This window comes from Nerophis lumbriciformis, linkage group LG20, assembly GCF_033978685.3.
Source record: "Nerophis lumbriciformis linkage group LG20, RoL_Nlum_v2.1, whole genome shotgun sequence".
NCBI classification, from domain to species: Eukaryota; Metazoa; Chordata; class Actinopteri; order Syngnathiformes; family Syngnathidae; genus Nerophis; species Nerophis lumbriciformis.
This window is the reverse complement of record NC_084567.2, coordinates 41,352,501-41,367,500: the sequence shown is the minus strand read 5'-3', so window position 1 is coordinate 41,367,500 and position 15,000 is coordinate 41,352,501. Positions and strand designations below refer to the sequence as shown.

The following is a 15,000-nucleotide window of genomic DNA, read 5'->3' as shown; positions in this document are numbered from 1 at the left end:
CTGCGTGGCCAGAAATAGCTTTGGCTTGGCCTTTTCTAAGCCCGTCACCATTGAAGTACAGGGTGAGTATGGTTTCCTTGGCGATACATAGAATAGAAATCCATGCTTGGTAGATGACCACAGTGACTACGCTGTCAGTACCAGCCGAAACCTTGACATTAGAAAGTTTGTCTAAACTTTTAAATGTGTATATGTCATGACTTGATCTTGGGTGTTTGCTTTTCCGGGATGCAACGGAAAGTTGGCACGGGCGAGACGGGAATGAAGGTACATGATTTATTTTAATATATCAAAAAAAGAGTACAAACGAAAAGCGCGCACAGTGGCGGAGAATAAACTATGAAACCAAAAGACTATAGCAAAAAAGTACAAACGAAAAACACGCACAATGGCGGAGAACAAACTATGAAACCAAAAAGACTATAAACATGGAACAAAAACTTACTTGGCTTGGACAAAAATAGTTGCATGAAGAATGGACATGGAAAGAATGGACAGAGCATAAATGTGGTGAGGTCGTCAGAACGACAAACTGAAAAGAATGAACTTAAATACTATGGACATGATTAACGAAAACAGGTGCGTGACTCAAAACGTGAAACAGGTGCGTGACGTGACAGGAGAAAACTAATGGGTTGCTATGGTGACAAACAAGAGTGCACAATGAGTCCAAACGTGGAACAGGTGAAACTAATGGGGTAATCATGGAAACAAGACAAGGGAGTGAAAAGACAGAAACTAAAGAGTCCTATAACTAAACAAAACATGACTTAAAACAAAACATGATTACACAGACATGACAGAATACTTATGTACTGGAACAGTTTACAGCAAAACAAACGGGTTCCAATAATAAAGTCAGCAACGGTGTGTGAGGTGCCGAATGCCATAATGTATTTACACTTTTCTAGCTAATATATTTTGAATATTTTGCTCACTTTTTGCACATTTCTTCAACTGTTCTCACATTTAGCTCATTTTCTTCACATTTGAGGAATAAATTACAGACGACAAGGCGCATTTAAAATCCTTTCATTTTCTCAAAACTCAACAGTTTTGGTTGTGCTTACCGACCTTGAAGCTATTTTATTTGGTACATGGTGAAATGATAAGTGTAAAGTCCGCCTACGTAGTCGATAAGCTTCTTCTTCTTCTCTATCTTCTTGTTATGTGACATTCATCCTCCACTGTTGCCATTTCTAATATAAAGTAGTGTAAAGTTCTTACTTTTATCTGTCAGTAAACTGGCCATGAAAGCACTAAAACATACCGGTGCAGTGAGTTTACATTATTCACCCGAGGAACTTTAGTTATTAGAGAGTTCCGGTCTGACGGTTTTTCACGGGACACATTTCGGGCGTTGTTGTTGCACTAGTGAGCCCGAGACCAACTTTTCCAGGGATATTCAACTTAATTATTTTGGGGAAAAGAAATCCAGAAAACTTCTCCCGTCAATATTATTCTTATTTTGTACATTCCAAAGAACTTACAGTAGACATTTTATCTACCATATTTTTCGGACTATAAGGAGCACTTAAAATCCTTTCATTTCCTCAAAACTCCACAGTGCGCCTTATAACCCGGTGCGCCCAGTGTACGGAATAATTCTGGTTGTGCTTACCGACCTCGAAGCTATTTTATTTGGTACATGGTGAAATGATAAGTGTGACCAGTAGATGGCGGTCACACATAAGAGATATGTGTAGACTGCGATATGACTCAAGTAAACAACACCAACATTTGATATGTTCCGTTGAAAATATAGAACATTACACACGGCGCTCAAAAATCTGTCAAAATGTTTTAGTAGGACTTTGGTAAGCTATGAAGCCACACCGCTTGATGGATTGTACTGTGCGTGTGTATAAGGTAAGACATATTATCTGGCGTATTGTTTCGCAATGTTATGCAAAAGAAACTTTTCTTACCTTCTGGTACCTGCTGATCTGTATTTGGGATCTGCATAAATCCTGAAAATTTGCGCGTATTCGCCTTTGTAGTCTGTGCCGATGCTGTAGTCGATAAGCTTCTTCTTTTTCTCTATCTTCTTGTTATGTGACATTCATCCTCCACTGTTGCCATTTCTAATATAAAGTAGTGTAAAGTTCTTACTTATATCTGTCAGTAAACTCGCCATGAAAGCGCTAAAACATACCGGTGTAGTGAGTTGACATTATTCACCCAAGGAACTTTAGTTATCGGTCGGGCGGTTTTTCTTCCACTTATTTCACACCCGTCCTTGCACGCTACACCGCTACAACAAAGATGACGGGGAGAAGACGTTGTCGAAGGTGAACCACGTGAATAAGACCCGCCCACAAAACGGTGCATCCTGAAGCGACTATCAGAAAGCGGCTTGAAGATGATGTGTAAAACATCATCTATGCATTCGTCAAAAGTGGTAAAGGAATGGCTAGAACAGGGGTCGGCAACCCGCGGCTCTCGAGCCGCATGCGACTCTTTAGCGCCGCCCTAGTGGCTCCCTGGAGCTTTTTCAAAGATGTATGAAAAATTGAAAAATATGAGGGGAAAAATTAATTTTTGTTTTGTTTTAATATGGTTTCTGTAGGAGGTCAAACATGACACAAACCTCCCTAATTGTTATAAAGCACACTGTTTATATTAAACATGCTTCACTGATTCGAGTATTTGGCAAGCGCCGTTTTGTCCTACTAATTTTGGAGGTCCTTGAACTCACCGTGGTTTGTTTACATGTATAACTTTCTCCGACATTCTAGGACGTGTTTTATGCCACTTCTTTTTCTGTCTCATTTTGTCCACCAAACTTTTAACGTTGTGCATGAATGCACAAAGGTGAGTTTTGTTGATGTTATTGACATGTGTGGAGTGCTAATCAGGCATATTTGGTCACTGCATGACTGCAAGCTAATCGATGCTAACATGCTATTTAGGCTAGCTATATGTACATATTGCATCATTATGCCTCGTTTGTAGCTATATTTGAGCTCATTTAGTTTCCTTTGAGTCCTCTTAATTCAATTTATATCTCATGACACACTATCTGTATGTAATATGGCTTTTAATTTTTCTGCGGCTCCAGACAGATTTGTTTTTGTATTTTTGGTCCAATATGGCTCTTTCAACATTTTGGGTTGCCGACCCCTGGGCTAGAATGAAGGTTTTAGAACGGCCTTCCCAAAGTCCTGACTTAAACGTGTGGACAATGCTGAAGAAACAAGTCCGTGTCAGAAAACCAACACATTTAGCTGAACTGCACCAATTTTGTCAAGAGGAGTGGTCAAGTGGTCAAGCAGAAGCTTGTGGATGGCTACCAAAAGCGCCTTATTGCAGGTAAACTTGCCAAGGGACATGTAAGCAAATACCAACAACACATTTTGGAAGTATATACAGACAAAAGTTGACATACACTTGTAAAGAACATCATGTCATGGCTGTCTTGAGTTTCCAATAATTAGAAATTATTGGAAACTTGACCACAGAACTTTCCTCCAGAAGGTCTTATCTTTGTCCATGTGATGTCAGATGAAACAAAAATGGAGCTGTTTGGCCACAATACCCAGCAATATGTTTGGAGGAGAAAAGGTGAGGCCTTTAATCCCAGGAACACCAATTCCTACTGTCAAGCATGGTGGTGGTAGTATTATGCTCTGGGCCTGTTTTGCTGCCAATGGAACTGCTGCTTTACAGAGAGTAAATGGGACAATGAAAAAGGAGGATTAGCTCCAAATTCTTCAGGACAAGCTAAAATCATCAGCCCGGAGGTTGGGTCTTGGGCGCAGTTGGGTGTTCCAACAGGACAATGACCCCAAACACATGTCAAAAGTGGTAAAGGAATGGCTAAATCAGGCTAGAATGAAGGTTTTCCTAAAGTCCTGACTTAAACGTGTGGACAATGCTGAAGAAACAAGTCCGTGTCAGAAAACCAACACATTTAGCTGAACTGCACCAATTTTGTCAAGAGGAGTGGTCAAAAATTCAAGCAGAAGCTTGTGGATGGCTACCAAAAGCGCCTTATTGCAGGTAAACTTACCAAATATTAACATTGCTGTATGTATACTTTTGACCCAGCACATTTGCTCACATTTTCAGTAGAGCCATAATAAATTCATAAAAGAAGCAAACTTCATGAATGTTTTTTGTGACCAGCAAGTATGTGCTCCAATCACTCTATGTCATGTCTGTGTAATCATGTTTTGTTTTAAGTCATGTTTTGTTTAGTTTCTGGCTTTTCACTCCCTTGTCTTGTTTGCATGATTACCCATTAGTTTCACCTGTTCCACGTTTGGACTCATTGTGCACTCTTGATTGTCACCATAGCAACCCATTAGTTTTCACCTGTCACGTCACGCACCTGTTTCACGTCTTGAGTCACGCACCTGTTTTCGTTAATCATGTCTGTAGTGTTTAAGTTCAGTGTTTTTCAGTTTGTCTTTCTGACGACCTCACCACATTTATGCTCTGTCCATGCCTGATACTTCTTTCCATGTCCATTCTTCATGCAACTATTTTTGTCCAAGCCAAGTACGTTTTTGTTCCATGTTTATAGTCTTTTTGGTTTCATAGTTTATTCTCCGCCACTGTGCGCGCTTTTCGTTTGCATATATATTAAATATATTATGTACCTTCATTCCTGTCTCGCCCGTGCCAACTTTCCGTTGCATCCCGGAAAAGCAAACACCCAAGATCAAGTCCTGACACTCTATCACAAAAAATAAGAGTTGTAGAAAGTATTGTAAAGTCAAGACAGCCATGACATGATGTTCTTTACAAGTGTATGTAAACTTTTGACCACCACTGTATCTCTGCTTTTTTGGAGGTTATAACCTGTACTCGTTATTTAAATGACTACTACCATGTAGCTGGGTGACTGACATATTTGTTGCAGATGTTCGGGCTGAGCAGCTTATAATTCTGTCACTGGCACATTTGTTTGGTTGCCTCATGTAAATCCCATCCCAGCTCCACCCTGAGCGAAGCTGTAATTAGCAGCAAATAACAGAACAACACTTGTGTGGCTGACATGGCAAGGCAAGGTTGTTTATTCTTTCACTATAGCAGCCAAGTTTACAGGATGCCAAAATAAGGCAGTGCAGCATGTGTCTTTTAATGCTTTCCATATAGTCAATAAATAAGTGTACACACTTTACTGTCTTTAAGTGTCTTTACGTGTCTTGACGTGTCTTGACGAGTCTGTGTGTGGTCTGTGACATGTGCAGCTCCAGCCCGGATCCTCAGAGTTCCCAAGGAGAAGAGAGTGGAATATGGCAGCCAAATATCTCTGGAGTGTAATGCCACGGGAAATCCGATCCCCACCGTCACCTGGTTGGAGAATGGAAACACAGTGAGTGTCCTGGATGGGGATTTAGACCAATGTTTAAAAAAAAATGTCTGCTGATTTTGAGCAGATTTCTAATTTTTAAGCTTTTTCTTTTTTTAAATGTAATCCTAAATTTACGGTTTTGAACGTCAAACCTGTTAATGACCATTTTATTGTAAGTATTGGAACGAAGCTGGTAGTTTAGTGTTTCTGCAGGCTTTTAACTTTTCATGCAAGTCTATAAATCAAGTCATGGAAAAGCACGTGTGGTGGAGCACTCCTGACATACAAAATCCAAAAGCAGTGAAGTTGTCACGTTGTGTAAATGGTAAATAAAAAGAGAATACAACAAATCCTTTTCAACTTATATTCAATTGAATAGACTGCAAAGACAAGATATTTCATGTTCACACTGAGAAACTTCATTTGTTTTTTGCACAAAAAATCATTAACTTAACTAAAAGTTGTCACAGGGGCATTTTTACCACTGTGTTACATGGCCTTTCCTTTTAACAACACTCAGTAAACATTTGGGAACTGAGGAGACACATTCTTTCCCATTCTTGCTTGATGTACAGCTTAAGTTATTCAACAGTCCGGGGGTCTCCGTTGTGGTATTTTAGGCTTCATAATGCGCCACACATTTTCAATGGGAGACAGGTCTGGACTACAGGCAGGCCAGTCTAGTACCTGCACTCTTTTATTACGAAGCCACACTGTTGTAACACGTGGCTTGGCATTTTCTTGCTGAAATAAGCAGGGGCGTCCATGATAACGTTGCTTGGATGGCAACATATGTTGCTCCAAACCCTGTATGTACCTTTCAGCATTAATGGTGCCTTCACAGATGTGTAAGTTACCCATGTCGTGGGCACTAAAACACCCCCATACCATCACACATGCTGGCTTTTGAACTTTGCGCCTAGAACAGTCCGGATGGTTCTTTTCCTCTTTGGTCCACAGGACACGACGTCTACATTTTCCAAAATCGATTTGAAATGTGGACTCATCGTAACGCAACAGTCCATCATAGATGAGCTCGGGCCCAGCGAAGCCGGCGGCGTCTCTGGGTGTTGTTGATAAATGGCTTTGGCTTTGCATAGTAGAGTTTTAACTTGCACTCACAGATGTAGCGACCAACTGTAGTTACTGACAGTGGTTTTTCTGAAGTGTTCCTGAGCCCATGTGGTGATATCCTTTACACACTGATGTCGCTCTTTGATGCAGTACCGCCTGAGGGATGGAAGGTCACGGGCATTGCCGCTTACGTGCAGGGATTTCTCCAGATTCTCTGAACCTTTTGATGATATTACGGACCGTAGATGGGGAAATCCCTAAATTCTTCGCAATAACTCGTTGATAAATGTTGTTCTTTGTCATGTCTGTGTAATCATGTTTTTGTTTTAAGTCATGTTTTTGTTTAGTTATAGGAATCTTTGGTTTCTGGCTTTTCACTCCCTTGTCTTGTTTGCATGATTACCCATTAGTTTCACCTGTTCCACGTTTGGACTCATTGTGCACTCTTGATTGTCACCATAGCAACCCATTAGTTTTCACCTGTCACGTCACGCACCTGTTTCACGTTTTGAGTCACGCACCTGTTTTCGTTAATCATGTCTGTAGTATTTAAGTTCAGTGTTTTTCAGTTTGTCTTTCTGACGACCTCACACCCCATATATGCTTCTGCACACCCTTATGATCCTTGCTGCTCTTTTTTCATGCCGGTTCCATGCCAAGTAAGTTTTTGTTTATCAAGCCACAGTTTATGTTTTGTTTAATTGTTCATAGTTGTGCGCGCTTTGGTTTGATCCTTTTTTGTAGTTCTGGTGTTTCAATAAATCATGTACCTTCATTCCCGTCTCGCCCGTGCCAACTTTCCGTTGCATCCCGGAAAAGCAAACTCCCAAGATCAAGTCGTGACATTCTTGAACTGTTGGGCAATTTGCTCACGCATTTGTTGACAAAGTGGTGACCCTCGACCCCGTCCTTGTTTGTGAATGACTGAGCATTTCATGGAAGCTGCTTTTATACCCAATCATGGCACCCACCTGTTCCCAATTAGCCTGTTCACCTGTGGGATGTTCCAAATAAGTCTTTGATGAGCATTCCTCAACTTTCTCAGTCTTTTTTGCCACTTGTGCCAGCTTTTTTGAAACATGTTGCAGGCATCAAATTCCAAATGAGCTAATATTTGCAAAAAATAACAACGTTTTCCAGTTTGAATGTTGAATATCTTGTCTTTGCAGTCTATTCAATTGAATATAAGTTGAAAAGGATTTGTTGTATTCTCTTTTTATTTACCATTTACACAACGGGTTTGTAGTTCAGTGCGACCCTTCTGGCGTCAGGGAGTGAGGTGCAGTCACACAACTCAACCAGCTGCCATCCCTTACAGTCCCAGCAGAAGAAAAATGATAACAAAATATAGCTTGCATTGCAATAGAACATGCTAGTGAGCTCATAACTGTTTTTTATATTTATTGATACAAAATGACTACATCACATTAAGTGAGTCAGACAGCTGGATGCTGAGATGATTTATGGAGTTGCAGCGTGATCGCAGTCTAACGTCACTGGGATGGTCCGTTCATAAATCATAAACTGCTTTATAAACACATGCAACGCCACAAGACATTTTGGATGGCGCTGTCGAACCATTACCGGTTTGAGTTTGATTTATGACACGGTTGTGGTGGATTTATTTGGATTAATTTAGTTAAATATAAATATTTTAATCTACAAAACCAAAAAACCAGTAAGGTTGGCACGTTGTGTAAATGGTAAATAAAAACTAGGGCTGTCCGATAATATCGGCCGGCCGATAAATGCTTTAAAATGCAATATCGGAAATTATCGGTATCGGTTTCAAAAAGTAAAAATCATGACTTTTTAAAATGCTGCCGTGCACACGGACGTAGGGAGAAGTACAGAGCGCCAATAAACCTTAAAAGCCGGCCCAATCACATAATATCTACGGCTTTTCACACACACAAGTGAATGTACCGTATTTTCCGCACTATTAGCCGCACCTAAAAACCACAAATTTACTCAAAAGCTGACAGTGCGGCTTATAACCCGGTGCGCTTTATATATGGATTAATATTAAGATTCATTTTCATAAAGTTTAGGTCTCGCAACTACGGTAAACAGCCGCCATCTTTTTTCCCCGTAGAACAGGAAGCGCTTCTTCTTCTACGCAAGCAACCGCCAAGGTAAGCACCCGCCCCCATAGAAGAGGAAGCGCTTCTTCTTCTACTGTAAGCAACCACCCGCCCCCGTAGAAGAAGAAGAAGCGCGCGGATATTACGTTTCATTTCCTTTGTGTGTTTACATCTGTAAAGACCACAAAATGGCGACAGGTTTCCGGTTCATGAAAAGACGCAATCTCTCCATCCGCACACGGACTACTATTTCACAGCAACTGCCTAAAGACTTTCAAGAAAAGCTGGCTACTTTCCGTGCATATTGTAAAAACAAGATAGCTGAAAAAAAGATCCGGCCAGAGAACATTATCAACATGGACGAGGTTCCGCTGACTTTTGATATTCCTGTGAACCGCACTGTGGATACAACGGGAGCACGTACGGTGAATATTCGCACCACAGGGAATGAGAAGTCGTCCTTCACTGTGGTTCTAGCTTGCCATGCTAATGGCCAGAAACTTCCACCCATGGTGATATTCAAAAGGAAGACCTTGCCAAAAGAGACCTTTCCAGCCGGCGTCATCATAAAAGCTAACTCGAAGGGATGGATGGATGAAGAAAAGATGAGCGAGTGGTTAAGGTAAGTTTACGCGAAGAGGCCGGGTGGCTTTTTTCACGCAGCTCCGTCCATGTTGATATACGACTCCATGCGCGCCCACATCACGCTGGTTTTTAATATATTATTAAAGTTTGACTGACCTATCTGACTGTTTTTTTGACATTCCCTTTAGCGCAGTTAGATGCGGCTTATAACACGGGGCGGCTTATAGGTGGACAAAGTTTTGAAATATGCCGTTCATTGAAGGCGCGGCTTATAACCCAGGGCGGCTTATGGTGCGGAAAATACGGTAAGCATACTTGATCAACAGCCATACAGGTCACACTGAGGGTGGCCGTATAAACAACTTTAACACTGTTACAAATATGCGCCACACTGTGAACCCACACCAAACAGGAATGACAAACACATTTGGGGAGAACATCCGCACCGTAACACAACATAAACACAACAGAACAAATACCCAGAAGCCCTTGCAGCACCAACTCTTCCGGGACGCTACAATATACACCCCCCGCTAACCCCCAACCACACCCCCCCCCCCACCTCAACCCCGCCCCCGCCCCCCAAACCCCGCCCACCTCAACCTCCTCATGTTCTCTCAGGGAGAACATGTCCCAAATTCCAAACTGCTGTTTTGAGGCGTGTTAAAAAAAAATAATGCACTTTGTGACTTCAATAATAAATATGGCAGTGCCATGTTGGCATTTTTTTTTCCATAACTTGAGTTGATTTATTTTGGAAAACCTTGTTACATTGTTTAATGCATCCAGCGGGGCATCACAACAAAATTAGGCATAATAATGTGTTAATTCCACCACTGTATATATTGGTATCGGTTGATATCAGAATCGGTAATTAAGAGTTGGACAATATCGGAATATCGGATATCGGCAAAAAAGCCATTATCGGACATCTCTAATAAAAACAGAATACAATGATTCGCAAATCCTTTTCAACTTATATTCAATTGAATAGACTGCAAGGACAAGATATTTTATGTCCCAACTGAGAAATAATCATTAAATTAGAATTTAATGTGTCACGTCGGGGTCACATTTTACTGCGTGGGTCGTTCTCCCGGGATGCAGACGGAACTCCGGACAAAGCGTGCAGTTAAGGATATGATTTAATGTCCATAAATCATTCAATGAAATACAAACACACAGGAAACAAACAAATGAGACGCGTGCTGATCGCAAGGGGGGCTAAGGCGAAACTTAGCACAGGAATCAAAGCATAGAAGACCAGAAAAAATTATCCAACTCGTTGCAACTGTTGCTTACAGCAAACAAGGAAGCCAGACCAAGCGTGGCAAGAAACGGGAATAAGTAGCTGTCTGATTAGTGCCCGGCAGCAGGTGAGCGTCCCGGACGGTGATCAGAGGCAGGTGAAACTAGTCAGCACCCATGGAAACCAAAACACAAACCCAAGGGTTGCTGAAAACAGAACTGAGGTAGTCAAACTAACAGAACAAAATATGATCCGGGCAAGGGATCATAACAGTATTCCCCCCCTAAAGGACAGATTCCAGATTTCCCTTTGAAAAAAAAGAGCAAGTTCAAAAGTCATGGGAGGGCGGAGGGAGGACTTGGGTGGTGGGTTAACCCAGATCCACTGGGGACGAGTGAAGTGGCGGCGGCGAGTGGCGCCAGAACCTCAGCAGCATGTGAGTTCTACGCCCAAGTCCCGGGCGTCGCTGCTGCTGCCGCAAAAGGCGTCCATGAACCACGCCACTGAAGGAGTCGCGTGCGGGCGGGCGCCTGATGGCCGCTTGTGCGGCAGGCCAGCTGGAGGTCGCGGTGGCGACGATGCTGGAGATGACGTGGGACGGTGCTCTTTCTGTCAATGAAGATTTGCTTCAGCCTGCGACACATAGTCATTTTGATAGTAGGCTAATATATATTGACACTTACATCATGTGTTGCCTTCATAATTTTACAGAATGGATGGATGGATGGCCCTAAATACTTGACAAGTTTTTGATTTAGTGACGGTTTTTGGCTCCTATATCACCCACGGAACACATTTCAAGAGGCTTTGAGGAACTCTACTGAGTATGTAATTTAATGAAATTAGTCATTCTTTCCTTTTAACTTTTATATAAATCAAGTTTTGTTTCTTTTTAACATGTGACTCAAAAGTGATTGGACGGGCGAGCCAACGGACGTATGTGTGGTACTGCGGGCGGACGTAGACATCGTAATGTCTGGCTTCTTAATAGGCACGGGTGCTTGTAAAAAAAATGATTACATGCCTGTAATATGCTTGTAAATATGATTTGTGTGTGTGTGTGTGTGTGTGTGTGTGTGTGTGTGTGTGTGTGTGTGGTGATTAAAATGTTTCCTGGCAGTCTGTTGGTTTCATTTAAATCAACAAGGCTGCAGAAAATTTAACGGACCGTGTGGAGACAATAAATGAGATGTTTAGTACATAGGTATGGCGCGACTACCACGCATTACCATGCTACCTGTTACACTCATGCATTTTGCGTTTTGTCAGCGTCATACTTGTAATGATAGAAAAATATTTTCCATGCCATTTTTACACCCAATTGAATAGTAGAAAAATGTTGATCCATGATCCATGTGCAAGAAAATGCAGGTTCCAAGAAATTATTCATAGTATATATACATTATGTTTTAGATAGTACTGTCAAACAATTTCTTTTTAACTACTACTTTTGAATTTAGATGAGTCATCATTAATCACAGTTTATTATTACTCGTTTACATACTTTAAATCAACTTAAAAAAGGACCCCGATATCTGTACAAAAATGCACTTTTATTGTTAACATTTCATACAGGAATTATACAATATTTTTAGATACATTAATTAGTACATGTTTAGTACATAGGTATGGCGTGTCTACCACACATTACCATACTACCTGTTACACTCATGCACTTTGTGTTTTGTCAGCGTCATACTTGTAATGATAGAAAAATATTTTCCATGCCATCTTTACACCCAATTGAATAGTAGAAAAATGTTGATCCATGATCCACTTGCAAGAAAATGCAAGTTCCAATAATTTTTTCATAATATATATACATTATTTTTAAATAATAATAATAATAATAATAACTGGGATTTATATAGCGCTTTTCTAAGTACCCAAAGTCGCTTTACATGTAGAACCCATCATTCGTTCACACCTGGTGGTGGTAAGCTACTTTCATAGCCACAGCTGCCCTGGGGTAGACTGACGGATGATACTGTCAAACGATTATTTTTTAACTACTACTTTTGAATTTAGATGAGTCATCATTAATCACAGGTCATTATTACTTGTTTACATACTTTAAATCAACTTAAAAAAAGGACCCTGATATCTGTACAAAAATGCACTTTTATTGTTAACATTTCATACAGGAATGATATAATATTTTAGAGATATTAAATTAATGACATGTTTAGTACATAGGTATGGCGCCAATACCAAACATTACCATACTACCTGTTCCACTCATGCACTTTGCGTTTTGTCAGCGTCATACTTGTAATGATAGAAAAATATTTTCCATACCATCTTTACACCCAATTGATTAGTAGAAAAATGTTGATCCATGATCCAATTGCAAGAAAATGCAAGTTCCAATAATTGTTTCATAGTATATATACACTATTTTTAAATAATGCTGTCAAACGATTACTTTTTAACTACTACTTTTTAATACAGATGAGTCATCATTAATCACAGGGTATTATTACTTGTTTACATACTTTAAATCAACTTAAAATATCTGTACACAAATGCACTTTTATTGTTAACATTTCATACAGGAATTATACAATATTTTTAGATACATTAATTAGTACATGTTTAGTACATAGGTATGGCGTGTCTACCACACATTACCATACTACCTGTTACACTCATGCACTTTGTGTTTTGTCAGCGTCATACTTGTAATGATAGAAACATATTTTCCATGCCATCTTTACACTCAATTGATTAGTAGAAAAATGTTGATCCATGATCCATTTGCAAGAAAATGCAGGTTCCAATAATTTTTTCATAGTATATATACATTATTTTTAAATAATACTGTCAAACGATTACTTTTTAACTACTACTTTTGAATTTAGATGAGTCATCATTAATCACAGGGTACTATTACTTGTTTACATACTTTAAATCAACTTAAAAAAGGACCCCGATATCTGTACAAAAAAGCACTTTTATTGTGAAAATTTCATCCAGGAATGAAATCATATTTTTAGAAATATTAAATTAGAGTGTTTTATCAGCATCATACTTGTAATGATAGAAACATATTTTCCATGCCATCTTTACACCCAATTAAAGAGTAGAAAAATGTTGATCCATGATCCATTTGCAAGAAAATGCAAGTTCCAAGAAATGTTTCAAAGTATATATACATTATTTTTAAATAATACTGTCAAATTATTACTTTTTAACTCCTACTTTTGAATTTAGATGAGTCATCATTAATCACAGGGTATTATTACTTGTTTACATACTTTAAATCAACTTAAAATAGGACCCCGATATCTTTACAAAGATGCACTTTTATTGTGAAAATTTCATTCAGGAATGAAATCATATTTTTAGAAATATTAAATTAGAGTGTTTTATCAGCGTCATACTTGTAATGATAGAAACATATTTTCCATGCCATCTTTACACCCAATTAAAGAGTAGAAAAATGTTGATCCATGATCCATTTGCAAGAAAATGCAAGTTCCAAGAAATGTTTCATAGTATATATACATTATTTTTAAAATAATACTGTCAAATTATTACTTTTTAACTACTACTTTTGAATTTACATTAGTCATCATTAATCACAGGGTATTATTACTTGTTTACATACTTTAAATCAACTTAAAAAAGGACCCCGATATCTTTACAAAAAAGCACTTTTATTGTGAAAATTACATCCAGGAATGAAATCATATTTTTAGAAATATTGAAATAGAGTGTTTTATCAGCATCATACTTGTAATGATAGAAACATATTTTCCATGCCATCTTTACACCCAATTAAAGAGTAGAAAAATGTTGATCCATGATCCATTTGCAAGAAAATGCAAATTCCAAGAAATGTTTCATAGTATATATACATTATTTTTAAATAATACTGTCAAATTATTACTTTTTAACTACTACTTTTGAATTTACATTAGTCATCATTAATCACAGGGTATTATTACTTGTTTACATACTTTAAATCAACTTAAAAAAGGACCCTGATATCTTTACAAAAAAGCACGTTTATTGTGAAAATTTCATTCAGGAATGAAATCATATTTTTAGAAATATTAAATTAGAGTGTTTTATCAGCATCATACTTGTAATGATAGAAACACATTTTCCATGCCATCTTTACACACAATTAAAGAGTAGAAAAATGTTGATCCATGATCCATTTGCAAGAAAATGCAAGTTCCAAGAAATGTTTCATAGTATATATACAATATTTTTAAATAATACTGTCAAATTATTACTTTTTTAACTACTACTTTTGAATTTACATTAGCCATCATTAATCACAGGGTATTATTACTTGTTTACATACTTTAAATCAACTTAAAAAAGGACCCCGATATCTTTACAAAAAAGCACTTTTATTGTGAAAATTTCATTCAGGAATGAAATCATATTTTTAGAAATATTAAATTAGAGTGTTTTATCAGCATCATACTTGTAATGATAGAAACATATTTTCCATGCCATCTTTACACACAAATAAAGAGTAGAAAAATGTTGATCCATGATCCATTTGCAAGAAAATGCAAGTTCCAAGAAATGTTTCACAGTATATGTACATTATAATGTCATACTGCTTCCAAATGGAAGCTCGCTTTTGCTTAATTGTGTCGTAGAACTCAACCGTTTATGACGGGATACATTTTTGATGTTTAGAAGTAAAACAGTTACAGCAATTGAAAATAATGAAGCTACTTTGT

General features: G+C 38.6%; 1 protein-coding gene across 1 annotated transcript in view; it reads left to right on the top strand.

The window, feature by feature from the left end:
• The window catches only part of musk (muscle, skeletal, receptor tyrosine kinase), a 99,366-nt gene that overhangs the window by 13,466 nt on the left and 70,900 nt on the right, over positions 1-15,000 (top strand). The window contains exons 5-6 of the mRNA XM_061980908.2: positions 1-62; positions 5,199-5,323. The exon at positions 1-62 is cut by the window's left edge and continues 80 nt beyond it. Coding sequence (XP_061836892.2) covers positions 1-62; positions 5,199-5,323 — 187 coding nt within the window. The remainder of the gene's footprint in view (positions 63-5,198; positions 5,324-15,000) is intronic.